Source organism: Fonsecaea erecta (genome assembly GCF_001651985.1).
Source record: "Fonsecaea erecta strain CBS 125763 chromosome Unknown Scaff5, whole genome shotgun sequence".
NCBI lineage: Eukaryota > Fungi > Ascomycota > Eurotiomycetes > Chaetothyriales > Herpotrichiellaceae > Fonsecaea > Fonsecaea erecta.
In genome coordinates this window covers 81,308-99,688 of record NW_017387248.1, presented here as the reverse complement: position 1 = coordinate 99,688, position 18,381 = coordinate 81,308, and the positions used below count along the sequence as shown (strand labels likewise).

The window sequence follows — 18,381 nt, the reverse complement described above, 5'->3', positions numbered from 1 at the left end:
TACTACGACACACAGCTGCCACCGGGCTCCTTTTGTTGATCAACTCCCTGCAATGGCGTCTCAGCGGCTGGCGCTGAACCTTCAGCGGTCCCTTCGAAGCAGAAAAGCTCTCAGTGCTATCCAGTCCCCCCTCCGCCGCTACGCCAACCCTGTCACTCCCTCCAGAACTGAAAGCACCACTCTCTCGAACGGTCTCACGGTACGGCCGTCAATTCTTCCAGATAAGTGGCTCGAGGTGACTGACTGCTGAATCTAGATTGCGACCGAACATTCGCCATGGGCTCAGACCTCAACCGTCGGGGTTTGGATTGATGCCGGGAGTAGAGCAGAAACAGACAAGACCAACGGAACTGCACATTTCTTAGAACATCTCGCTTTCAAGGTGAGCAGTCAAAATCCAACAACCCGAACTCCGCGATTTGACGATATTATAGGGCACTGGCAGGCGAACTCAACATCAACTAGAGCTCGAGATTGAGAATATGGGTGGACACCTCAACGCAAACACTTCGGGGAGGCGGGGAAAGCTTTAGCCTTTATCTGTTGCTAAACGAGTCCGCCAGCGTGAAAACACTGTTTACTATGCCAAATCTTTCAACTCCGATGTTCCCAAGACCGTCGACATCCTTTCCGACATTCTGCAAAACTCTAAACTCGAGCCGGCAGCTATTGAGCGCGAAAGAGATGTGATTCTCCGGGAGCAAGAAGAAGTCGACAAGCAATTGGAAGAAGTGGTCTTTGATCACCTGCATGCAACGGCCTATATGCATCAGCCTCTCGGCCGCACCATCCTCGGACCCAAAGAGAACATCGAGACGATTTCTCGCCAGGATCTGGTTGATTATATTACCACCAACTATACTGCTGACCGCATGGTCCTCGTCGGCGCAGGTGGTATTCCCCACGAGGAATTGGTCAAGCTCGCCGAGAAACATTTCGGACACCTGAGATCCGCACCGCCGACATCTTATGCCGCTGAAGTTGCCGCCGAGCAGAAGCGTAAACCCCAGTTCATTGGTTCTGAGGTCAGGATAAGAGACGACACGATCCCCACCGCGCACATCGCCATCGCCGTGGAAGGTGTCTCTTGGAAAGACGACGAGTACTTCCCCGCTCTCGTTACACAGGCCATTGTCGGAAATTGGGACCGGACGATGGGCAATTCTCCCTACCTTGGCTCAAGACTCAGCACCTTTGTGAATGCAAATAATTTGGCCAACAGCTTCATGAGCTTCTCCACGAGCTACAGCGATACTGGGTGAGTTATTTCTTTGCGCCTCAGACGCTTATTCAACTTTCCACTGCCAAAAAGAAAGAGACATCGCTAACCGTGGTCTTTTACAGATTATGGGGAATTTACCTCGTTTCCGAGAACAAGACCCAAATCGACGACCTCGTTCACTTCACACTGCGCGAATGGTCCCGCCTCTCGTTCAATGTCTCTGAAGCAGAAACCGAGCGCGCCAAAGCCCAACTCAAGGCCTCGATCCTCTTGAGTCTTGACGGCACGACGGCCGTTGCCGAGGACATAGGACGACAGATTGTCACGACCGGCAGAAGAATGGATCCGGCCGAGATCGAGCGGGTGATCGGCCAAATCACGGCAAAGGATGTGATGCGGTTCTGCCAGAAGAAGCTTTGGGATCAGGACATCGCGGTGAGTGCGGTTGGCAGCATCGAAGGCTTGTTGGATTATAACAGGATCCGGAACGATATGGCACGGAACTTGGCATAAGTGGAACAAGATGGAGCAGACAAGGGGACGAGAGAGCAGAGGGAGAAGTGTCTCGAGAGAAGTGTCTCGAGAGAAGTGTCTCGAGAGAAGTGTCTCGATGAGGACCTCTGATTGGAGGTCCGGGATCTGGTGCTTCTAGAGGGCTAGGTAGTGATTTGTATTGTACAGTGCACATGGCATCATCCGCACAGAAAAAAAAAGAACTTTCAACTTGGAAGATGGCCGACTTATGGCATTCGCGGTTTCCTTCCCCTCCGTTTCTGAAGGAATACCATCTTCGTGCTTTCTCAGTGGCATAGTTGGATTCTGTTCCCGTTCGTCTCTGGGAATCCTCTTGCCTCTCCAATCCTAATAAGACGACCCTTGGAGCACGGAGTAGCATCCGGATCTTCCAGAGTCCGGGCCTAGACCTTGACCTTCAAGATGGCCTTTCCGAAATTGTGGCCCTTCAACATACCGCTGAAGGCCTCGGCGGCATTCTCCATGCCCACGTCCTCATGGATCTTAGCCTTGAAGCTACCGTCCCTCAACCACTTGGAGACGTTTTCGATGTGAGCTTTGGCGTGCTTGGGCCCCATGTTGGCGTCATTGACCATGAAGCCCGTCATGGTCAGCCGTTTGACCACGCACAGGAAAGTGTTGCGGATGGGGTAGCGCTCGGCCGGGGGCAGGTTGTATTGTGAGATCTGCCCGCATGCCACGATCCTGATCATGGTAAATGGGTCAGTCCAATATTCGAAGAGGCATGAAATACTCTGAGTGAGTGCATAAGGCAGATATGTAAGAGATCGAATCCTGCAGCACAGGAGATGGGCGAATGGAAAGGAGAGTAAATGTCCTCGGCAAGGAAGCAGGCTTACCGTCCGAACAAATTCAAAGTCTCGAATGCACCATCCAATTGCTCACCACCGACATTGTCGTAGAAGATATCGATGCCTCCTTCCCCATTACCAGAGTCGTCAGGAATCGCTTCTCCTCTCTTCTCCTTGTGTTCTCGGACCAGCCGCCCGATGACTTCCTTGGTGTTGGGCTCTTTCTTGTAGTTCCAGCCGCCGTCAAATCCCAGGTCGTTGATGATGAAGTCCAACTTGGCGTCGTCGCCGACGGATCCAAACACGGTCAGGCCCTCATGTTTGGCCAATAGGCCGACCACCTGACCGACGGCCCCAGCGGCTGAAGAAACTACAATAATCTCCCCAGCTTTGGGCTTGCCAATCTCGTACAGCGACGAGTAAGCCGTCAGACCGGGCATGCCGAGGGCACCCAGGTAGTGCCTGACATCCAGACCGGGGTCGTTTGGATTGGGAACCTTGAACAGCAGTTGTCCGCCCTCCTTGGGCGCCACGTACAGGTTGTACTGCCGGATGGGCAGCAAGAGCCTCACGATGTCTCCCTCGGCATAACCGTCGAGACTGGAGCGGAGAACGCGCGACAGAGTTCCCGCGGTAATGGGCGACCCCAGCGGAACGGCAGGCAGGTATGATTTAACCGAGGGATCCCGCAGCAGGCCACGGAGGTACGGGTCGAAGCTCACATAGAGGGTTTCTAGAATCAAGCCACGGGGAGGCAGCTCTTGGTCAAGGTCGAAGGGGCCGACGTCTCTGACGGCAATGTGTTCACCGGGAATGGGGAGACGGTCGGGGACTTTGGTGAAGAGCAAGGCTAGATTTTTGGTGTTGGAGGGCATCTTTGACAAAGGAGTCCCTGAGCCGTGGCAGGGGAACCTGTTGGCTTGAATGGAATGGAGAAATAATCGGGTGACGATGAAGAGAGGGGCAACCGTGAAATCACAAGAAGGGATCAATGGACCAACATCGGCCGTTGTATGCTATAGTGAGAGCCTGCTCTGGGCGGCAAAAGGGAAGATGGATTCGATAGGAGGAGATGAGGGGAACGGAATGATGTGTTTTTATATATACTTCGTGTACATATGAGGACTACCACTCCACACTGTTTTCAGTATAAATGTAGTGGTGCCATTATTACGTACATAACAAGACAAGATCGCTGTATTGCATCGGAAATGCGATTCCCCTAATCCCTCCAACCCAACTTTTGTCATCGTTCCCTTCGATCGCTATCGGCAGTTACCGTGGGAGTGTATGCTTGTCTCTTCTGTGGGTCATGACGTTCCAGCAACGAGGTAAGAAACATGCAGATAGGGCGCAATCAACATGGTGTTCGGGGCTATATTCGTCCGACTGACGGTTGGCGGATCCGCGGAGCGAGTCAGGCGGCGGGAAGTACAAGTAGAGAGGAAGAACAACACGAGAGATGAGCGAAGAGAGAAGAATATCCCGTGGACCTAGGTACATCATACTCTGTACAGAAAGGCAAATCCCTCTTTGTCAGACGAACAGAAATAATATACCCGAGCCATTGCCGAATGGGCGTGGCGCGGACTTGCATATTTTGATCCTGCGGACTTTAGGTATCCAAGTCTGCTCGAAGGGCAGTGTCACCTGGCCTCCTGGATGTGCTTTGCGAAACGCTGGACTACCAAACTGGAGACTGGAAATCAAGAGACAGTTTTCGCTTGCACAAAGTCGGCACAAGAGAACTGGAGACGAGCAGGGTTTGCAGATCTTTGACTGAATGTGGAATCTATATCATACATCCATCTCTCATGGCAATCGTGGACTGTTCGGCAGGTTGTCATCACGCTGCTGGATGGTCATGACCAGCGAGTGCATGCCACCAGTCCTCTATGTGACATGAGCCCGTGCGTCATGAAGCACTTAAGGTCGCCTTGTCCGTGAGGCATCCCCCTTGAGCACAAATCGTTCAGAGAACCATAGAGGTACGCTCAGCTGACTGCTGGATGGTTTCGTCCCATTCGGCTGGCGGGAGAAACTGTTGTCGCTTCGCGCAGGTCTTGTCATATCATTGCCAGGCTCTGGCCCCGACGGCATCGCGTACTGCACTGCCCGGTCCCAGTCTTTGAGGTGCTCGTAGGGACTCCTCAACCAAGCTTCCAATTCGTGCAAAAACAGCTGAGCATTGTCGCGCCCCAGAAAATCTTTCAACAACTCCCCTGCTTGCCCGGCGCTGCCTTTCAAATCAATCGACTTCAGGATTCCGATGATGTACTCGAGTAAAAAATCAGCGTTTCTGGCACGGCGGTCGGTGGAGCCAGGCCGTGCAGGTTGGGGGGCGTTAGGATCGAGGAAGCTGAAGACTTGAAGTTCACGTCTAATCCACATCCGGGCTCGAGATGTCAGACGCTCGTCTGTTGCAAAGGATGATGGTGTCAGATTCCGGTATCGCGAGATGCGATTTGTCCCAACATGAAGGGAGTAGAGTCTCTGTTGGTACACCTGCCTGCGAAAGTCGAGCGCAGTATCCTTCAGCGCTCCAGGGTGCACGCCTCTAGGATTGTTATGATGTCCCACTCTTCCATATCCTCGACCTTGCCTTGACCGTCGCTGCCGAGCGGCGGCTGCGATGGTAAACTGATGAGTACTTCGGCCTGCTTGAGCATCCTCGGGCGGGAGATAGAAAACTTGACTTCTCTGGTCATTGCCGTCCCCAATATTGAATCTAACCGCTGTGACTTGGCCTTTGCACAGTGGGCAGACTTGCTGTTGCTGTAGCCATGTCCCCAAACATGGGAAGTCAAACTGGTCGTGGCGGCAGGGTAGGGCAATCGCTTCATCGGAGATGTTGTCGAGGCAGATGACACATTGCTCTGGTGCAGGAAGCGTGTACTTTGACAGAGGTTCTGATGCCGTTTCTGAGCCAGCGGGCTCACTGGGACTAAGTGTTATCTCATTGCTCAAGAATTCTGTTGCCATCAAGCGATGCAAAAGGAAGAAGAAAGCAATAGGAAGAGCGCAAGTGGCGTAGAGATCGATGCGGGCATTTGCAGTTGAGGTCTCAGTGCTTCACCGAAGGTTTCAAATGACGCAAATCTAAAAAGGGGTCTAGCCTTGTACATCTTGATATACCAAGGCAAGTAATAAGTCCTCGCCATTCTGGATCTTGCCATTATTCAGAGGAGAAGGCTAGCTTCTCTTCCAATCCCCTCAATTTGATATATTCCTTTTCACCATATGTCAAACCGACGGCGCCCCGTTTGAAATTAGGCTAAACTGCAACTTGGCATCAATATTTGTCAGTCCTCGCGAGTAAAACGACCCCTCAAGCCCTCGACATATAGATGTATCTTCGCCTTATGTTCAGGACATGTAACGTCGATCTAGTACCACAACTCCCCCGTCGGAAAAGCACCACAGCCTGCAAAGAAGGAAAAAAAAGAAGATCCTGTCGCCGTCTTATGCCTTCCATAGTATCGGTCACGATCCAATCGGCCATTCTCAAGGCCACAGCAAACCTCACGGCCCAGACGCTCACGTTGCGCAACATTCAGTCACCTGCACCAATTGATTGGACTCGCGTTATTGAGTTTGCTGTGTTTGGCATTGTATCAGCCCCACTAGCATCAGTATGGCAGCAATTTCTTGAAGAGAGTTTCCCCAGCCAACAGAAACTCAGTCCACGGAATTCAAGTTCTGACCCTGTCGAGGTCAAGGAAGAGGGAAAGAAAAGTCGAATGCGTGGTGGACTCGACTGGCGGAGTATCGTCATCAAGTTGATCCTGGACCAAACAATCGGCCAGTTCCTAATCAACATTACATTTCTGATCTGCACCAACGGCACCCGGCTCGGGAACTGGTCGTCGCTCATTGGAGAGATTCAATCGCGCATCCTCGCCATCGTCTGGGCCAGTTGGAAGGTGTGGCCGTGGGTGGCTGTGGTCAACTTCATCTGGGTGCCGGTTGAATGGAGGGTGCTCGTGGCGTCGTTGGTTGGCTTTGGCTGGAACATCTTTTTGAGCATTTGGTCGATGGGGGAAAGCCATAAGTGATCCGGTTTTGGGAACCGGTGAAGATATTGTAAATGTCTAAACGCCGAACGGTTCGTAGCCGTCGGATCTACCGCACAACTATGCCTACCCCTGTAAGCCCTTCTTTACGTAAAAAGGACCCCGGGTTTATTGCTCTCAATTTCCTCCGTCCATCTTTCTAGCTCATCGTGGGGATAACGCACGATTTCCATAGCGCTCACTTGGAAGACCCCGGTGTAAGCGGGATAGAGATGCCTTGACTGTACTGGCTGCGAGTTGCATCCCTCCGTTCCTGGTCCCACCTGCCCACTCCATGATCGGCCAGGAGATTGCGAGTCACAAACGCAACAGCAAGCAAGAACAAGATGGAAATGAGCTGCACCAAAAATATCAACACGAATTTGACTGCAAAGCTTCCTGTAAAGGGGCTCAGTGACCTGGCATGATCGAAGGCGTATACCACACTGTAGATGGCTCTTACGCCGATGAAGACGGACGCCAACACCATCAGAAACCCTGCGGCTCGCTGTTTGTGAAGCTTGAGGCAAAGGTGAGCACAGAGGAGAAAGACCGCGATCCATGTGAGTAGGAGGATGATGGCGCCAGTCTTGAGCAGCGTGTACGCCGTGTTGATGTCTGATTGGGTGTTGTGGTCACCTCCAAGCTTCGCTCCGCCGGTTGCGAGCAGCGCAATACCACTGATTGCGCCAACATGAATCCCCGCCTCTTCAATGAGTGTTGCAGCATCATTGCGGTTCGATGTCGCATAGTAGCCCTTTAGCAAAGCCAGAAAGCCCGCAGTCGCGAGCAGCAAAGGGCTCAAGCCAACGGAGGAGACGATGGTTCCTGAGATAGATGGGTGCGGGCTATTGTGATCGCCAATTTGAATGCCTGCAGCGACGATTCGAAGTACTTCGAAGGCAACAACGAAGAAGAACGCTACGATCGCGCGTCGACCATGCCTGTAAAGCAGCCAACCCGTGAGCGGCAGGAGAGCGACATAAATCGCCAATTCTGCAATTGAGAGTTTCGTTACTGAATCGAGCGTCATGGCAGGCTTCTCTGAGATATTCGGTCTTGATGGCTTTGGAGGAGGAGAGCTCGTAGGCGAGGAGAGGTTGGATGGTCTCAGGATATGTGGTCGTGTCGAGTTCGAGCTGGGTGGCATTTGAGATGCACCGTCACAAAGATCTCAAGGCTCTTATATCATCATTTGCACCTACCTTTGATTGCCATCACAGCTGCAGGTTGGTGATGATCTGCTGGCTCCTTTGGGCCACCAGAGGCGAAACCACGAACGGGAACAGGCATTCCATTCGCAGTAATTACGATATTTGGCGCAATTCACGAGCATTGATGGTCGCGTAGCCGATAGTCGCAGAATGTGGATCGCCCGTCCCATTGAAGTCCCGACCAGACACCAGGCAGCAACATTCTCTGGGCATGCATGGGTGCGTGCTCAAGCATCACATTACGCGGGATTTTGATCATTGGATACGAGAGGTGGCTGAGTGGCCCTGGGGTCGAATTGCTGACCAGAAAGAGAATAGTCGTGAAAACAACAATATCGCCCAATCAAGATCCCGAAAATCATGTCAGCCTTGGAGGTGCTTGATGTCCACTCTTAGCCTCGCATCACTGGCCTTGTAGCGTCATTTACCAGCGGCTGAGGCATTCCCTCCCTGGTGATGTTGGTGGCCCATGGCCAAAGCAGCCTTGATTCGCGCGGAAATTATAATAAATGTAGAGCCTCGATAGACGGGAAGGTAAATATTGGCCTTTAGCAGGAGTCGTGGTAGGCAAGCCGACCTCTTCCCCAACTCTTGCGAACTTTCCTCACCGCCTGCTTGATATTACGCACCAGTCTTGTTGCTATCCGAATTAAAACGCTTCGCCAGTTCATTCCAGTTCTGACGTGTAAATGCAAGTCGTGCTGTGCTCAATCATGTAATAGTTTTTGCATGCTGAAGAGAATCACTTCAAGGCTAAAAATATCCGGGGTATCATAAATAACACTCTTTGGTGATCGAAAATTGGCAAATGAAACACTGTAACAACGTTACATAACAGCCTGCGATTTTTAGAGAGTCAGTCATAGCCATCTTCAAAGCAAATCGAGTAAGTTGTGGAAGACTCCCACTCATGTTGGGAGAGAAGGACAATAGCGCCACTTACACATTCATTCTTATCCTTCCCTGGTGGAACGCCCATCTCATCGAATGTCTTGGGTCCTTTTCCAGGGGGCCGAGCTGCAGTCGCCGGAACGGGACTCGGTTTCGAGGGTAAAGCGCCTCCCACGGGTGCGTTGGCGTCAGGCTTTGAAGGAGGAAGATTTGCAGGCTTGACATTGGGCGGGACTTGCATTTGATTGTTAGGGAAAGGTCGAGTATTAGGGTTGGCCATGCCACCGTAGCCACCAACATTCGGCGCTGGACCAGGTCCAGGACGAGAGTTGGGTGGAGCTGTTCGGTTTTGTGAGGGAGCGCCTTGCTGCAGTCTTGGAGAGCCACGTGGGGGGTTGTTAGGGTTTGACATGGGAGGTCCATTTTGCTGTTGCTGTTGAGGTCGAGGTCTTCTCTCTGGTTCGAGCGGAGCGGAAAAGCCAATGTCAATTTTTGCGGGCGGTGACTGACCCCCTGGCTGGGGACTTGGCCCGAGGTAGGGTGAAGAGCTGCTGGGTCTTGATGGTGGGCGGATGGTAGGGATTCCTTGTCCCTGAGGTGGAGGGGGTCCTCCTGATGGCATGAGGCCTCCACGACCGTAGCCAGGCCCTGGATAACCAGCCCCTCCGGGGTTTGAATAAGGCCGCTGCTGAGAGCCCATGTTCGCGGGGGAGGTCCCGTATGGATCGGGGCGTGGAGCTCCCATAGTTGCGGCGGAAGTCGGTCGGAGATTGGGATTTATGCCAAAGGCGGATGGAGGTCGGACATCTGGGCCTTGGTCGACAGATGGCATATTCGGAGGTCCGGTGGGATACGGTGCAGCACTCCCTGGTCTTGCTGAAGGGGGTCTCTGACTGTTGAGTGACAGCCGAGAAGGATCGGGCATTTCGAGTTGTTCAGAGTCCGTCTCTTCTGATAGGGTCGGCATTGCAGGAACAGGAGGCATGTCGGATCCCCCAATCACCGAGCCACGCTGCTGCCGAATCTTCTTGAGAGCGACGCTTTCATGATCCTTGCGCGACAAAGTCTTTGACCGAGATATAGCGTCAATCCTCCCTGTAGCATCTTGATTGCCGCTTTGTGATGCTTTGCGATACCACTCTTTGGCCTGGTCAAAGTTGACCGGGACATATATGCCGACCTCATAATAGTAACCCAAAGCAAACTGGGCTGTCGGAAATCCAGAAAGCGCTGCTCGCTGCGCATAAGTAAACGCGATTTCCTCGTTCTTCTCGAAAAGACCCTCATGGCCACAAAGGAACCATTTGCTGATTGCCAACTCTGCTTCCGGCTCCCCTTGTCTCGCTGCGAGAACATTGTAGTGCAAAGACAAGGCCGGGTCAAAGGAGCAGCCCAGCTCGCAGAGCTCGTATGCTGTTCCCATTTTCACTTGAGCCTTGGCAAATCCGAGATAGGCGGCCTTTTCGATGTTCATCTTGGCTCCGGCAATATCTCTGGGCAAAAACTGATCTGGGATCTGGATCTGAGGCATCTGTTGTGCTTGAAGCATGCCAAAGACATAGGCACCCTGCGGCGCGTTTTCATCAGCCGTCTGGGCCGACATATAGATTAGGTTGAGGCCACGCTCGAAGTTCTGCACCTGTCCGTGCTGGCCAAGGAGCGTCATCATCCCAAGCCTGTAGCAGGCGGCTGAATCTCCAGCATCAGCGCCCTTCTGATAGTACCTGATTGCCTTCAATGCGTCGTTTGAGGATTCGAACTGCATGCCAATACGGTAATCCGCACGAACGTAGCCTTTTTCTGCAGCTCTGGTGTAGCAATAAAATGCTTCCTTCTTGTCAACTCTGTGCCCGAACTTGCCAAATTCAAGCCACATGCCCCTCATAAACTCAGCCTTGGGGTGATGTTGATCAGCAAGAAATTGGACAATCTTGATAGCGTCTTCTCTAAGCACATGCTCAATCCGGGGTGTCCGTGATCTGGGTGCTTGTGCCAAAGCGATTCTTTCCTCATTCTGCTGACACACCTCGACATACGACAATGCGTCTTGTGCCCACGCCAGCTGGGTTTCAGGATCGTCGCAGCTGAGCACGGCAGCCCTTGCGGCTTCCAGTGTAACTTCTTTCTGTTCATCTGTTGGGGGTATGTTGGGAGGAGGGTTCTGAAGTATGGGAAAGGGAGAGAAGTTTGGCTGTTCTGTCGGGACCATCGAGGTCGTTCTGGCCGGGAAGAGGTTATCTTGCCTGTATGATAGAGTTTGGTTGTTGGGCGCCCGCTGATCGTACCCTTGCGCGTTCATATCAGAGGCTTGCGACGGCGCCCAAGTTTGCGTGGGGTTCTGCATATATTCGGCAGACTGGGGAGAATAGACAGATCCTGAGTAGGCAGAATTCGCTGAGTTGGGATTTGAGGCAACTTGTTCCATCTGAGCCACATTTTGTTGTATATTGTTGGGCAGCTCGTGCACTCTGTAGTCATCAGCAGTGATCGACGACGGCATGAGCCCAGCGACACGGACCTGTTAGGGGTGGGCTGTATGATTTCTGGCATGTAGTAGGAATCATCTCCCCCCGGGACAAAAGTGGCCCCCGTATGATAACTCATAGTGACAATCTGAGGGGTGATCTTTGGTTCCCAGCGTTTCGTATTTCGGCAGAATCCCTGCTCCGAGGTGCCTGATGTTCCTGAGCACCTAGGAGCTTTTAGATTATCTTTCCTGGGAGGTGAGAGATCTTATCCGTTCCGCTCCCGCGAAGGAAGATGAGGAGGATGATATGTTCTCCCGGTTGTTCAGGAAATTGCCCTGGTGCTTACGCAGTCAAGGTGGGGGTCAGAAGGGAGTAGATCAATGGAGCATAATTTCGGAGCGCTGGTCGTCTTTGTAGACATGTCTTGGAAGGTGCTCAGAAGGCAAAGAAGCAAAGCAGATCTGGCCCGGTTGGCCGCGTCAACCGAAGCCGGGCACTGTCTGTGCACTGAGGGAAGTTTAGTTGATCACTACGGGTGATGATGGAATATTGGGAGGGCGCAGGCAAGGCGAGGCTGCGGTAATTGGGATCGCGTGGTGCATGTTGAGGGGCCAGCCGGCCAAACCTACTTTTGCCTAGGCACCTCGTAGGCACTGGAGGCTTGGCCGGTAGGGGCACGGGGCTGGGAATGCGCCCTGGGCGGAGTCAGTGGTAGGGACCAAAGACAGCTGGTTCAGAGGCCTAGCTGGGCTGGCTAGGCATCCGTGGCATCAGACATCAGTTGCAGCCCTGCACAGCCACGCCCGGCGATATCCACCAACTGTCCATTTTTGGCAATGATCCTTTATTACTGTGTTCCTCTGACATTACCAACATCGAGCTATGATTCCTTTGTGTATTATAACGAGCCGTTCCTGCTAGGTGGCAACCAATGGCATGATGCTATCGACGCCGCTGAAACCGTCTGCGCCTGTGTCTCTGTCGTGATGTTCGGCGAGATTTTCGAAACACGTTCAGAGACTCAAATACGGTCATTGTTCTGATTAACACTACCTGGGTCGAATACGCGTCCGTCCTCTGGGGCTGAAAATGCCATGCAGCCTGAACCCGAGCCAACCAAGACTAGACGCCTTCTACCATCCATGACCTGACAAGTAGCACGAGGCTTACACTGAGGGATGTCAGCCAGCATGGAGCCTACCCAGACAAATTTCTGCCACCCGTACCAACCTTATCCCATCCAATTAGGTTTTATGAAAGAGCTCTATCGCTGTATAGAGGAGAAGAAAGTGGGTATCTTTGAGTCCCCTACAGGGACTGGCAAGTCGCTGAGCTTAATCTGTGGTGCGTTGACCTGGCTCCGAGAGCACGAACACCTGGAGCTGCAAGGTCTGACAGATGGGCATGAATCGCTTGATTGGCTTTTGGAAGCCGAAAAATCTGCACAACGCCGTGAGCTCCTCCTTGAACGCGAAGAACTGGAGCTGAGGCTTGCCAAGATCCGCGCTGTAGAGGCATTACGCCGCCAGAAGCGACACGAGCTCAAAACTTCCAAGAAATCTCGAACTCAGATTGCAAACAATGAGGACAACGTTGCGGCCGAGGAAGAGTTCATGCTGGAGGACTACGACAGTGATAGGGATGAAAAGAATCCTGCCAATCACTCAACGGTCAGCCTATCCAGCTCAACCCAAGCTCTGCTCGATATGCTACAGGGCCCGACGAAAACCGACGCTGAACAAGAAAAAGATCGGCTCAAGATCATCTTTTGCTCACGGACTCACTCTCAGCTTACACAGTTCGTGAATGAGCTGCGCCGTGTCAAACCCCCTTCCTCAATTCCCCTGGAGGCCGCGGATGTAACGCATAAAACTTCGCTTGAAGAAGGGGTAAAGCATCTTGCTCTAGGCTCACGAAAGAACTTGTGCATCAATCCTAAAGTTGCTGGTTTATGGTCTAATTCCGCAATCAATGAACAATGCCTCGAACTCCAGAAGCCTACCACTCCCAAAGACAAGAGGTGTCCCTATATCCCCACAAAGGACGACAAATCAAAGGTCGAGGACTTTCGAGACAGAGTTGTTGCAGAGATACGTGACATCGAGGATACGAGCCATCTAGGCAGAGATATGAAGCTTTGTCCCTACTATGCTTCGCGAGCGGCGATAGGCATGAGTGAGGTGCTCACGTTACCCTACCCTCTCCTCCTACAGAAGTCCGCTCGTGAAGCTTTGGGGGTATCCGTCAAAGATAATGTTGTGATAATTGACGAGGCACATAATCTTATGGATGCCATTGCAGACACTTTCTCCGTCTCACTACGTCTCAGTCAGCTTGAACAAGGGTCTGGACAAGTTATCTCCTACGCAAGTCGATTCAAGAATCGTTTGAAAGGGAAGAACCGTGTGTATATTATGCAAGTGATACGGTTACTAAACTCGATGACCGACTGTCTGCGTGAGACACTGCGAAAGCCGACATCCGCCCCAGCAACTATAACAGCTGCGCAACTCATGTCGGGAAAGGGAGTCGATCAGATCAAGCCCCACAAACTCCTGCAATACCTGCACGAGAGCAAGCTTTGCCACAAAGTTGAGGGATACTCTGAGGCGCAACCAGATCGCCTTAATTCGAATCATAGCAAAGGTGCTTTGCTGCAGTTTCAAAACTTTCTTGTAGTATTGATGAATCCGGACGATGAAGGGCGATTCTTCACGAGTCGACAGGATGACGAGGTCGTTGTCCACTACACATTGCTTGATCCAAGAGAGCACTTTCGCCAAATAGTCCAAGATGCTAGAGCTGTCATTCTGGCCGGAGGAACCATGTCTCCCATGTCTGACTATTCGGAGTATCTCTTCTCATATCTTGACAAAAGCAGGCTTCGAACTTTCAGTTTCGGTCATATTATCCCTCCTTCTCATTTATTCGCCCAAGCTGTTGTGAAGGGACCGTCTGGTACGGAGTTCGATTTCAGGTATGAAATGCGTGGCTCTGAAAAAATGATTCTTGAATTGGGAGATCTTGTTGTACGCATATGCAGGATCGTGCCAGACGGGGTTGTGGTATTCTTTCCCAGCTACGACTACCTTGCACGAGTGGTGTCCGTTTGGCAGCGTCTGCCTGCTTCCCAGCCGGTAATGCATTCGTTGCAGAGAGTCAAGACGATCTTCCAAGAGTCAAAGTCGGTTGCTATCGATGAACTTCTACAGGAGTATGCCACTGCGGTGGACAGCGGAAGAGGAGGCCTGATGTTATCAGTTGTAGGCGGAAAGCTTTCAGAAGGCATCAACTTCTCCGACAAACTCGGTCGAGCAGTACTCGCGGTTGGGCTTCCATTTCCCAACGCCAATGGAGCGGAGTGGAAGGCTAAGATGGAACATATTGAGGGAATTCGATACGAGCACTGCAAAAGCCAGGGAAAGAGCGAAGCAGAATGCAGAGCTGAGGCAAAGACTGCAAGCAGGGAATACTACGAAAATGCATGCATGAGAGCTGTGAACCAAAGCATTGGAAGGGTCATCAGGCACAGAAACGACTATGCTGCGATCTTGATGGTCGACAAGCGGTTCTCAACGGAGAGGATATCTCGCAAGCTACCTGGATGGATACAAGGAAGCATGAATGACGGTCTGCGCGACTGGGCAACCGTGGAACAGGGCATCGAGGTCTTTTTCCGTGGGAAGCAATGAGGGAACGTCCATAAGGAGCAAAATGCCACAGCAAACTCAGAAATGCCAATCAGTTAGGGTCTTGTCGCACCGCACGCAAGTGGTCTTGGATATTTCACACACTCGCCAACTCGAGACAATGGAGGCCTCTACCGTTGACATGATCCGCATCACGTTGAGCATGTTTCGAGACCTGTGACTTGCAGCTCTTCGAAGGTATCAAGTAGCATGTTTTGTGTGGACTGAGATCATTATGGAGATTAGCTAGACCGATAGAGTCATACTTCGTCAACTGAGGATGACGGAGGCTCAATTTGGAGGCTCCCCAATGACGAAGCAGCGTGTGGACAAAATGGACAAGGATGGTATTCCACCGACGCCAACACCAGTCGCATCAGAACATTTCGACCTATTTGCTGCCACCGAACCAGCTGCTTATTCCACTCTTTGCCTTTGCGGCCTTTTCTTCCACAGTCTTGTCGAACGTGTCGATTGCACTGTTGATCTGGCTGCCTGCCTTTTGACTCGCCTCCTTTGCTTTTGCTTCAGCTTCGCTGAGTTTGGCTTTTGCATCGGCGGACTAATAGCCGTCAGTGTCTCAATCTTGTGGGTACAAGCAGGATGCAGCTCACAGCTTGGTCAAACTTCTGGCCTGCTTGAGCAGCGATGGCCTCGCCTTTCTTCTCAGCTTCCTTCTCTTTGCCCGGGACTTCACTCTTTATCTGGGACGAGAGCTTGGAGGCGTCGGCTGGACGAATGTTTAGTAGGCTTGGGCGTGGACAGGGAGAGTCGTCGTCCTACCTTCGAGTTTCTTCTGCGCAACTTTTGGGTTACCACCAGCATTATAAAGGTAGTAGCCAACTCCTCCAGCTACCGCTAGGCCGGCAACCGTAAGTCCACGGCTCGAAGACATGATGGACGAACTCTGGGGTCTGCTGAAGTGATTTAGGAAGGGAGGGCGTGTGGAAGAGAATCGCTCAATGGTGAGAGCGTCGAGGAATGACGATACTGAGAGAAGCTGCGAGATGGCTAGGTACAAGAGGGGCCTCGGTGCTATTGGTGAAGGTCAAGCTGGGCGTTCAACACCCTCGTTATGGTAATGGTGGTATGATTGCGGTGCGCAGGTGGTCGAAACTTGTCTGGCAAGCACCAGTGCAGGTGGTGCAGCCGGCGCAGGTGGTTGTTGGCAGTGACATCATTGGCGGCATGGCACAAGGGGTGGCGTCATCCATTCAGCAACGATTTCCCCGCGTCATCTGAGGGACCAGCCACTCAGAATCCTGTTCGGCTGCACCGACGACGTAAACACTGCAGCTGCAGCTGTGGCGGCCTGCGTTCCTGCTTGGGTGGCTCTGCTTCTTTTCCCCATGCACATTCTAACTACTTGACTAGATCTTTGACCCTTCGCATCATTTATCATTTCTATTGACCCTTACTGTCCACCAAGGAAGTTTCCGAAGAGCAAACCTAGCATCTTGGTGCAGGTCTATGAGGGGGAGCCTTGCTCCTGGTAGCTGCCCATATTTTGGAATTGCATTTGTCGGGCACCTAATAGTCCCATAGGCATGTCAGAAAATGTCTCCAAGATTCTGACTCGCATCACCACTACCTACGACGGGTCTGCCGCTGATCCTTATGACCATGAGATCGCCCTCATCGACACCACCCAGCCCGGGAACGAGGTCCGGCTCCATGGTGAGCTTCGTGCGAGCTCCCCCAGCTCGAGCACGAGGCAGCTGGCTAAAAAGGGAACAAGAGAATCCTTGAAGGAGCATCTTGGCCGGCGGAAATATGCCAAATACCAGCAGGACCGATACCAACCCAAGACGAGCATTATTGCCTCCGTCGAGGATGCCTCGTCGCAGTCAGCATCAGCCCAGCAGACGCAACAAGCTGGGACAGATGCTGGAACACAAGAGGTGGACTTTGCACACACCGCATCTGCGGCAAGAGGACGAAAGGGTGCGGAGAAGAGGAGGAATAGCAGAAAGCTCAAGCACGAAACCCACGCAATTGACATACTCTATGAAAACCAGCGGGGATGGTTCTTCTGTGGCATTCCTCTCTATTCTCACTCTTCCCTGTTGCCGCCCGATCCCAGTCCCTGGTCGAACAAGGATATGAAGGATTCGCCCGTCAATATTACCAATGCTCAAGTGCCTGATCCGACATGGGAATGGGCATGGAATAGCTGGTATGTCGACATGAGCCACGATGTGGACGAGCAGGGCTGGCAGTATTCTTTTGCTTTTGGACGCAACTGGACCTGGCACGGGACGCATCCCTGGTTCCACTCGTTTGTCAGACGGAGACGGTGGCTACGGAAAAGAGTCAAACATGAGGTGCAAGAGAGCTATGGCAGGCCCGGGAGCATGGGCGATGCTCACCATCTAACCGGCGATTATTTCACTATCCACTCAAAGCGAGATCGTAGTCCGATCAGTGCGGTTGATGGCGCCGGTAAGACCCCCAGACCATCAAGCTTTATCAGCTTGCCGAGCACGATTGATCAGAACGAACCGCCGGAGGATATCAAAGACATTGCAACCCTGCTCGTGGCTCTCAAATTTGCGCCCATTGATCGAGAGAAGATTGACGTAATCAAGAGGTTCATCCAGCAAGGTGGAGAAGAGCTGGTTTACCTCAAAGACCATATCCCCGATATTATGTCGTTTCTCGTTTTCCAAAATTCCAGGAGACAGCTCCTTTCATATCTTAAAAAGACGGCAAACGAAGCACGCGAACATCGGCGGGCCCACGAGGAAGAAAACAAGCCGGAGGGTGACGCTGAAAGTCGAAGAATCAACAATCTACTCGCTGCAATCGAGGCTGCCGATGCCGAAATCGGAGCACTCGAATACTGGAGCGACAGGAAGCATATACTGGAGACCGACGACGCGCAAAGTCTGGCTACTCGCCCGATTGCCACCATCTTCGATCAGCCAGCTCCGGAGCCAAAGACGGACGACAACCCTGTAGAGGAAATCAAGGGAATCTCCAAGAATGCCGGTATTGGAGTGGGAAACACGCAATCGGTGTTCGACCCTGAATGGCGAACATCAATCGAGGACAGGGACAAGCAAAACAAGGTGGAGGAGAGGGAGAAAGAGAAGGAAGGGAAGGGCAAAGGTCGTGCATATGACAGCGAGGACGATCAGGTAGAGCAAGACTCGATGCCACAATTGGGAGCGGATCAGGTCTATGTTCCTGACCAAGACTAGTGGTCTGAGAGAGCGAAGTGTATTGTTAATTAGCGCAGGCGTTTGGCTGGAATATGTATTTGGTGTGGCAGGCTGTTAGCAAACTGGAGTTGGAGGGGATATTCGACTGGTGTCCAAGCTCGCCGATATTAATCGGTGGCTGGAGAAAAATATCACCATATTGGGCTAGCGCCTCGACGGGTCGCGTCGCGTCGCGACTGTCGATTTTCTCTTAAATGAGAGAAAGGACCAATTGACTTTAGAGGTTCTGCAGGAAGTGTATTCGAACATACGCAGTACAGCAAAGCCAGGCGTTGCGAATACCTGCTCTCATTATT

General features: G+C 52.2%; 9 protein-coding genes across 9 annotated transcripts; 4 read left to right on the top strand and 5 right to left on the bottom strand.

The window, feature by feature from the left end:
- Window positions 1-52: 52 nt before the first annotated feature.
- Window positions 53-1,735, top strand: AYL99_06103 (mitochondrial-processing peptidase subunit beta; the record flags this gene model as incomplete). Its single annotated transcript, XM_018837613.1, has 4 exons — window positions 53-199; window positions 257-382; window positions 564-1,258; window positions 1,345-1,735. 4 exons carry the CDS (start codon window positions 53-55, stop codon window positions 1,733-1,735), a joined length of 1,359 nt encoding a protein of 452 aa, XP_018692173.1.
- Window positions 1,736-2,139: 404 nt separating this feature from the next.
- Window positions 2,140-3,422, bottom strand: AYL99_06102 (hypothetical protein; the record flags this gene model as incomplete). The annotated part of the gene is made up of 2 exons (XM_018837612.1): window positions 2,140-2,440; window positions 2,596-3,422. The coding sequence occupies 2 exons, from the start codon at window positions 3,420-3,422 to the stop codon at window positions 2,140-2,142; spliced, it is 1,128 nt and encodes a 375-aa protein (XP_018692172.1).
- A 1,051-nt stretch (window positions 3,423-4,473) lies between these two features.
- On the bottom strand, window positions 4,474-5,529 carry AYL99_06101 (hypothetical protein; the record flags this gene model as incomplete). Its single annotated transcript, XM_018837611.1, has 1 exon — window positions 4,474-5,529. The coding sequence occupies one exon, from the start codon at window positions 5,527-5,529 to the stop codon at window positions 4,474-4,476; it is 1,056 nt and encodes a 351-aa protein (XP_018692171.1).
- A 482-nt stretch (window positions 5,530-6,011) lies between these two features.
- Window positions 6,012-6,602, top strand: AYL99_06100 (hypothetical protein; the record flags this gene model as incomplete). The annotated part of the gene is made up of 1 exon (XM_018837610.1): window positions 6,012-6,602. The coding sequence occupies one exon, from the start codon at window positions 6,012-6,014 to the stop codon at window positions 6,600-6,602; it is 591 nt and encodes a 196-aa protein (XP_018692170.1).
- Window positions 6,603-6,798: 196 nt separating this feature from the next.
- On the bottom strand, window positions 6,799-7,749 carry AYL99_06099 (hypothetical protein; the record flags this gene model as incomplete). Its single annotated transcript, XM_018837609.1, has 1 exon — window positions 6,799-7,749. The coding sequence occupies one exon, from the start codon at window positions 7,747-7,749 to the stop codon at window positions 6,799-6,801; it is 951 nt and encodes a 316-aa protein (XP_018692169.1).
- An 891-nt stretch (window positions 7,750-8,640) lies between these two features.
- AYL99_06098 (hypothetical protein) lies at window positions 8,641-11,308 on the bottom strand (the record flags this gene model as incomplete). The annotated part of the gene is made up of 3 exons (XM_018837608.1): window positions 8,641-8,652; window positions 8,757-11,172; window positions 11,223-11,308. The coding sequence occupies 3 exons, from the start codon at window positions 11,306-11,308 to the stop codon at window positions 8,641-8,643; spliced, it is 2,514 nt and encodes an 837-aa protein (XP_018692168.1).
- Window positions 11,309-12,362: 1,054 nt separating this feature from the next.
- AYL99_06097 (hypothetical protein) lies at window positions 12,363-14,864 on the top strand (the record flags this gene model as incomplete). Its single annotated transcript, XM_018837607.1, has 1 exon — window positions 12,363-14,864. The coding sequence occupies one exon, from the start codon at window positions 12,363-12,365 to the stop codon at window positions 14,862-14,864; it is 2,502 nt and encodes an 833-aa protein (XP_018692167.1).
- A 388-nt stretch (window positions 14,865-15,252) lies between these two features.
- On the bottom strand, window positions 15,253-15,756 carry AYL99_06096 (hypothetical protein; the record flags this gene model as incomplete). The annotated part of the gene is made up of 3 exons (XM_018837606.1): window positions 15,253-15,423; window positions 15,476-15,591; window positions 15,645-15,756. 3 exons carry the CDS (start codon window positions 15,754-15,756, stop codon window positions 15,253-15,255), a joined length of 399 nt encoding a protein of 132 aa, XP_018692166.1.
- A 652-nt stretch (window positions 15,757-16,408) lies between these two features.
- AYL99_06095 (hypothetical protein) lies at window positions 16,409-18,064 on the top strand (the record flags this gene model as incomplete). The annotated part of the gene is made up of 1 exon (XM_018837605.1): window positions 16,409-18,064. The coding sequence occupies one exon, from the start codon at window positions 16,409-16,411 to the stop codon at window positions 18,062-18,064; it is 1,656 nt and encodes a 551-aa protein (XP_018692165.1).
- Window positions 18,065-18,381: the final 317 nt, after the last annotated feature.